The sequence below is a fragment of the Besnoitia besnoiti genome, chromosome VII (assembly GCF_002563875.1).
Source record: "Besnoitia besnoiti strain Bb-Ger1 chromosome VII, whole genome shotgun sequence".
Taxonomy (NCBI): domain Eukaryota; phylum Apicomplexa; class Conoidasida; order Eucoccidiorida; family Sarcocystidae; genus Besnoitia; species Besnoitia besnoiti.
The window spans coordinates 2117850-2125347 of NC_042362.1; the positions used below are offsets into that span (position 1 = coordinate 2117850).

The following is a 7498-nucleotide window of genomic DNA, read 5'->3' on the forward strand; positions in this document are numbered from 1 at the left end:
GGAAAAAACAGGGCATTAGCATAAACCGACGTATTTGTGACTTCGTGGACAGAGGGGCGACAGAGGGACTTTCGCGTGTGTGCTAACCAGAATGGAGTGTCCGCAATCCAGTCGGCTGGCAGCAAGAGGAGCAAGATATGACCTGAGTGCGAGATAAAGACGACCAAGTTCTGCGTGAATGCGGTACACCCCCATCCCTCTAACTGCTGGCAGTTAAACGATAGACGAGTCGAGACTTGTTCTTGCATACTCAGTCTAAAAGTGCGTCCACCCAGCAACTAAACAGCAAACAGGTAGGCAGCGTTAACAAACAGTCTTCGTTTGAATGATTTTTCGCCCCCAGATTCCTGACGGTTCCACCATGAGCGCCTTTACATTCTCCGTCGATGCTCTCTGCACAGGACCAAATCCTCGGGCGCGAATGCAGGGCGATTCAGGTTCCTGCTTCCTTGGGTTTTGGTCTTTTGAGAAGAAAGCAGACTTTTGTGGATCACAGCCACGAGGCCACGTCCGAATTTTCCGTTCCTCTGAACTCATTCAGTTACATTCTCGTTCATTTCCGAGTCGTGGTAGGCTCTGTTGGCGCCGTTGCCGCGCTAACTGCTGGTGGATAGTCGTCACCTCCCGATTTTCTCGCGCGGCGAACCCGCCAGGTCGCGTTCTCTGCGATCAGAGAGAAGTGCGGCCTGGGAATTGGTTGCTCCTCTCGGTTGCGCAATCTTGCAACATTCGCTAAAAAAGACTCAAACGGCGCCTCGCCGCTACTTTCGCAGCGTCTCTTTTCCGCCCTGACCCTGAACTGCGACGGCGAGCTGCACGTACACCTCTATGCATGCAGCTTTCGAACGCCGAGCCCCTAGCCAGTCAACGTGTCAAGTTCTTTGGCCTCTTATCTTTCTTGGCTAAGTAAAGATTGGAAAAAAGACCACGAGGGAATCCGAACTTACATCCTGTCGCTCGCAGGAAGCTCGGCTCAGGGTCAAAGAGAGGAAAGTGCGTTTCTTTTGTTTCATCGGGAGCCTGACACGGAGAGCAAGACCGACACACTACGCCGTCGCTTCGCGCCTAACGCGAATTCTCTTCACACACATGCTCGCGCATATCTCCAATTGTTTGGAACCTCACCGATTTTCGCGACCTATGATGATTTCCCTCCCAAGTCGACCTTTTTTGGCGCCTCCACGCGTGCGTGCTTCCCCATTTTTCTTTGCTTTTGCCCTGTGCGACGCTCGTCGGCGAAGCCAAGGGCGAGAGAACACACTACGACGAACATGCGCGGCCGAAGCACATTTGTCTGTTTTTTGCTTCACAAACTTTCCTGCGTGCTGCGTCACAGGGGCTGGTCTGCCTCGTCTGGCTTCCTCGCCTTGAGTCTGTCTGTCAGTTTCCTCGTCGTGTAGCCACGCTGCGCTGCTTCTCGGCTGCCGCTGCCTGAGGCCCAACACGTGAGAGGATTTCCACTTAGTTTCCGTTGTCTGTCGACCCTCCATCCTCTTCTGTTTCGGATCTTATTTCCGCCTTCTCACCTGTCTGACTCTCCCTGTCTCCCTGTTTGTTTCCACACTTTACGGCAGTCTTCTTTCGCTTGAGTCCCGCACAGCTGCCCCCGAGTTGGCCAGGGTTGAAGACGTCTCCGTTTTTCGAAAACCTGGAGAAAAAAATTCTGCCTCGGATGCTTCGTTGGCGCTTGGCACAGAACTGAAGCGTGCTTGCCCTAGTCAAACCGCTCGGTTGTTGCTTTGCGCTCGCTGTTTCTCTCCGTGCCATTTGGGGATCCATTTTGCGTGGCTCTCGCGGGACGTTTCTTCCTGCTCGTATTTTTGACGGCGTCCTCCCTTCCGTTTCACCCCTGAAGCCGTTCCCTTTCTGTTGTTGGTGCGTCTCTGTTGCGTCGCTGCATGCGTTTCCGTCTCCATCGCTGCGGCTTCGATTCCTCGCTCTCCTCCGGGTGCAGCCCCGTGGCAGGGTAGACTGCGGCAGCTCGATATTTTCGGTGTTTCCCCGCCGTACCTTCGTAGAGTTCCATCGAAAAATGTCGCTTGAGGCGCGGCGTTTGCATCCCAAGCGTCTCCTGTCTCTGTCTCCCGAGCCCTCCGCCCCGAGTCTGCACTCCTTCGTGCGAGCTCGTCGGTAAAACACGCCCCTTCATCGGCCGACGCGCCGCTCTGTCCTCTCTGCTCCCCCGTATCCGCTACTCCTCGCCTGAAGCTGTGAAGAGGTCGCTCTTCGGCGTTGGCTAGATCGCCGCCAGCTGTCGCCACCCTTGTCGTCCACCTGCACTTCAGCTGCTTGCTCCGCGTCATCAGGAGATGTCCTCGACCGCTTCTTCGCGCGTGAGTGAAGAGTAATCCGGGCGTCCACTATCCTCCCGTCTCTCCGCCTCCCCCCTCCCTCGCCTTCCCCCCGTGTCTCTTTGTGCGTTACACGAAGCCTGGGCGGCGGCGCAGCAGATTCAGTTCGTCTCGCGGTGTCTCGCGCTCGCCATGGCGATGGACTTTGGGCGCGCGGTCTCCGACGCTGTCGTCTGGCTGTCCGCGGAGATTCGTAAGACGCTGGAGGACGACGACAAGGCGTTTGCGTCTTCGGGGCTTCCCCGCGCCTCGGCGACTGTCTGCTACGGGGACGAGGAGTGGAAGACGGCCGAGGAGAAGGGCAGGGACGGGCGTAGCGAAGAAAAACGCGTCTTTGCCTCGCGGAGGCAACGCGCGGCAGCCCCTGCGTCCTCCGTCTCGCTTGACTGCCTCGTCTGCTGGTAAGTGATGCCCCGTTCAGGGTTTCAGGTTTACGGCCTGCTCGGCTCTCTTTGATGGTGCGCCTCTCGGCCTTGGCGTTTCGCCGGGGGGCGGGGGGGGCGCCCAGCACGCCTCGCGTGTTACCCCCTGCCCCCCCCCCGCCCCCCCCTCAGTCTCGCTGTACCCGCCTCAGGCTGCTCTGCGGCTTCTGCCTTTCACTGCGCAGGCAAGACGCGCTGGAAGCCTCTCCGCTGCTTCTCGATGGAGGTTTCGCGGCCCCCACGCCGTCGACGCGGGGCGAGAGCCCCAACGAGACGTTGGGGGCGTGTGTCGCGGACGAGACAGGCTGTGGCGCCTCCTCTGCGTTTCCTCGCGCGCAGACCGCCTCCAGCAAGCCGACGCTGACGTCGGCCTGCCCCTTGTCTCCTTCTTCCGCCTCGTTTGCCTCAGCGGGCGCGGGAGATTTCTGCGACAGAGACGGGGGCCCGCGCAGTCCGTTCCCAGTCGATGTGGCTCTGAATCAGCGCCTTTACCTCCACTACGGCGACCCCTGTGCGCTGAAAGTCGATGCCCTCGTCTGCTTCACCTCCGAGGCCTACAGGCCAATTGACGCCCTCGGCGCGCGGCTAGAGCTGAGTAAGACACGACGGAAAAAAATCCTCGCGGCGCGCCTCTCTCGACTGGGCTTCGGTTCCCACTCCCTCGGCGTCTTTGTCTGCAGAGAGAGGACGGTGCCGCCGACTGTGCGTGCACACGTCAGGCTCGCCTCTCGCCTCCGCAGCTGCGGCCTGCTGCGCCGTCGGTTGCCCCGAGTCGTTCGTCTGCTGGCTTTGTGGGTCGCCCTTCGACGGAGGCCTGCATGTGCCTCTCGCGGTTGGAAGCGCTCCTCCTTCTTTCCGCTCACGCCCTGCTCTTCGTCGCCCTTGTCTGTCTCTTAGCGCGCCTCCTCTCGTGGCTACTTTGTTTCCGTATCACGTTTCTGTTGCTTTTCTCTTCTTTCCCCTGCTGTGCGGTGGTCGCCTTGCTTCCGCTCTTCCTCCTCGTGTGGCAGGCGGAGCGGAGTCCCTTCCATCCAGGCGGCTTTTTTTTTCCGAATGATTTTTATTCGTAGTTGGAGGCGACGAGCTCGCGAGCGAGGTTCGTCACCTCGAGCGCTGCAAAGCCGGCGAAGCGCGCATCTGCCGCTCCTTCAATCTTCCCTCCTCGCACATTGTTTACACGGTGAGTCTTGCGCGGGGACTTTCTGTTCACAAGAAAAAATCGAATGCTTTCAAAACACGCGCCGTCTTCGCGTGGCGTCGCCCTAAAGGTCTCTGCGACTTACGTCTCGCCGCAGATCTCTCGTCGCGTGAAATGGGCAGCAAAGCCCCCTTCCCCTACCCCTCAGGCGCTTTGATGCCCTCTCGTAATCTTGTGTACTGAGAGAAACCCACTCTATCCCCTCCGTTCACATGTGGCGAGTCCTGTCGCTGTCGCCTGTATTTCAATCAACCAAGTGCGTGTATGTCTCTACGGCGATCGGTGCATGCCTGCGCGCTTGTTTACAGCTGCTATTTCGGCAACCAGGCAGCGAGGTGTTGTGTTTTCCGATCTTTGTTTTTCGAGATGGGCTCCCCTCGCTGCATCTCGGCTCTCGTCTTTCGCGGTGTTCGCTCCCGCAGGTCGGTCCGCGCTGCAACAGCAAGTACCTGACGGCGACGCACAACGCGCTGAACGGATGCATTCGGGAGTCGCTGCTTCTGCTTGAGGAGAAGAGTCTCTCGACAGTCGCACTGCCGTTCTTCGTGCCGTCGGTCTCCAAGAAGAGCGCCTCCCCGTCCCCGGTCGCTGCGTGCGCCTCGCCGGCGTATCCCCCGGGGTCGCCGCCGTCCTTGCGCGCAACGGGCCTCGAGCCACGCGGGCTGCAGCGCGTCCGCAGCGCGGAAGGCGCGCAGGCCGAGAGCGAGTCAGGGGCCGAACAAAAAAAACCCGACGCGTTAGGCGGCGATGAGCGTGCGGCGTACATCCACACGACGCTGCGCAGTCTGCGGCGCTGGATGGAGCGCCTCCGCAGCAAAGTCGACGCGGTAGTGCTCTTCGCCAACGACATTCAAGAAATGCGCATGTGCGACTCATTCGTGAGACTCTACTTCCCAAGAAATCCAACGGAAGAGGTGAGCCAACGTGCAAGCGAAACGGCTGTAGTGGAGGCGGAGCCGCCCACCAAATTGCCTTCCGGCCGGCGTGCCTTTCGTGAGCGGCACTGACCCCGCTGCTCTCTCACCGCAGCCTTTTGTGCGCCTCCCGTATGCTGGGTAGGCACTGGGGAGGGCGGTATCCACTTACATGCGGATGCGAGAGTTCGATTTTTCGAAGTTGAGCTGCTGAAGCAGGTCAGTCTGCATGGTGTCTCCATTGCGAGGGGGGAGGCACATCCTCTGCACGGCCAACGGCTCGCGTGGCTGGCGGTCGGAAGGCTTTCGACTCCCTTCTCTCTCTGCCCTTAGCCTTTTCCTTTCAAGTTTTTTGAGGTCTGTTAAGCTTGTTTTTTACGCGGCTCTCTGTCGCGCTCTCGTCTGCCCTTTCGGATTTATTGTGATTTTTTTTCTGTATTTTTTCTGCCGCAGGCGGAGGCGCGCTGGGGGCTGCCCGAGGAGATCGGAAACGAGTTCGGTCAGATCGAGGTCGCGGAGCGGCGCATCCGGATAGCGCGCGACGGCCCGCAGAAGGCCGGGAGTTTCTCAGAGTCCTCTGACGGCTCCTTCGCCTCGTTTCCTTCGAGAAAAGGCGAAATCACCGCGCAGTTCGGCGGCTTGTTCATGCGCGCCTCAGACGACGAGTCTGACCAGGAGGACACCGCACGCACAAAGCCTGGCGAAAGCGAAGACCGCCGCGTGATTCTCGGGTCGACAGACGTGAGCTTCACCGACGCGAAGGCCTCCACCGAGACGGAAAAACGAATCCAGGCACTCAACGCCAACTACGATGTGCGTCTGCTCGCCCCTCCTCGCCGCAGCAGGCAGCTGTCTTCAAAGTCGGCGATGAAACGCGTCTGCCGCACACGTTTTGTCGCCGATGCATGCGTATACCTCATTTCCGACACGCTTAGCAGTATAGGGATTTACCAATATCTGCATACGCACATATACATACACATATAACAAATATATATATTTGCGTTTGTACTCTTGTATATTTGTCGACGTACTATACATGCGTGCGGCGTGCGTGTGCAGTTCTGCACTTTCGAGGGGATTCTTGGTGTGGTGCTGTGGTCTTTGTTTTGCTGAAGAAAAGGAAAAGAACTGCCTCTCAGAGGCAGTTTTTTTTCTTTTTCTTCACGGCTCCTCTGGTATGCGTCGCGTGTCTTTCCCCCCTTAATTCGCAGGTTTTTTGCCTCTTTTGGGGGGTGTTTGGGCCAGTCCTACGTCTCGCTTGCGTGGCGCATTCGTGGCTTTCACTGCGGAGACTCTTGTTCTCTTTCTTCAGCCCTCAGGTGGCGACCTGGACAGCGAGACCCTTTACCACCGGTACCTGCGGCAAGCGTCGGCGATCGCGGACTGCGTGGCCTTTCAGCAGCTGGACAAAATCGGGTTTCTTTATCCCTGCGGAACGGACAAAGCCGGCCGGCCTGTCATCGTCTTCCTCGCCGCGCTCTTTCCTTCCACGCCGCTCGACGCGGGGCTCGTGCTGCTCTACATCGTCAAAAAGCTGGATCCCTACATCCGTGACAAGTACACCCTGCTCTACGTCAACACAGGTAGCCTGAAGCACTACTACGGGGCGGCTGCACTCCAGCATTCGACCCCCTTTGCACGCGCGCACATATGTCTATCTATTTCTGGATATAGTGTTTGTCACAAGGGTATATATATAGTCGTTCTGTGTGCATACATATACAGACATACATACGTCATAACCCGTCTGTGTATCTGCATACATACATATATAGGTCTATAAGCGTATAAGGTTACATATCTGTATATAATTCTATACATAACATATCGTATAAGTACATATATATATATATATATATATATATATATGTTTGTGTGTGTGTTGGTGCAGAGGTTCACCACAGCCACATGCCGTCGATGGCGTTGTGGCGGGAGTTTTTTCATTTGTTTTCCAAGTACGAAAACACGCTTGACGAGCTGCTTGTTCTCCATCCGGGGCTCCTTTTCAAAGCGGCCTTCGCATGCAGCTGGCCCTACCTGCCTACGCACCTGTGGTCGGGCACTTCGTACCTCCAGACCGTGCAGGTACGCCACCCGCTCTTTTTCTCCCTCTCCGCGCTTCTAAGCAGGCTGCGGCATATATATATATATATATATCTTCATGTGTGTATATATGTGCGTACATGTATACCTGTTGGTATATATGTGTGTGTTTATCTGTACGTATATGTGTTTTTATACACACCCGTGAGAGTTTGTGTGTCTCGTTGCGTCCGCTGTTCCCGCCTGGCTCCGGTTTGTTTTCGAGCTGCCGTCCCTTTGCGTTATATATATATATATATATATATATATATATATATATAGTGCAAGTCCGGATATACGTATTCATGTATAGAGTCCGCATAAATATATATATACGAATTATGAGTCAGCATTTACATGTAAATACGTGTAGAGCAGAGTTCGCATATATGTATATATATGTGGATTCTTTCTCTCGTTGCGTAGGAGCTCTTTGAACACGTGGAGGAGAAGCAGGTTCGCCTGCCCAACTACGTCTTGGAGTTTGACAGGAAGCCTCGCAAGCGCATCCTCGGTCTCTCGCTGTGA

General features: G+C 56.6%; 1 protein-coding gene across 1 annotated transcript; it reads left to right on the top strand.

The window, feature by feature from the left end:
• Positions 1–2483: 2483 nt before the first annotated feature.
• On the top strand, positions 2484–7498 carry BESB_079020 (macro domain-containing protein; the record flags this gene model as incomplete). The annotated part of the gene is made up of 8 exons (XM_029366264.1): positions 2484–2752; positions 2959–3368; positions 3844–3953; positions 4394–4885; positions 5339–5702; positions 6208–6471; positions 6780–6973; positions 7397–7498. 8 exons carry the CDS (start codon positions 2484–2486, stop codon positions 7496–7498), a joined length of 2205 nt encoding a protein of 734 aa, XP_029217695.1.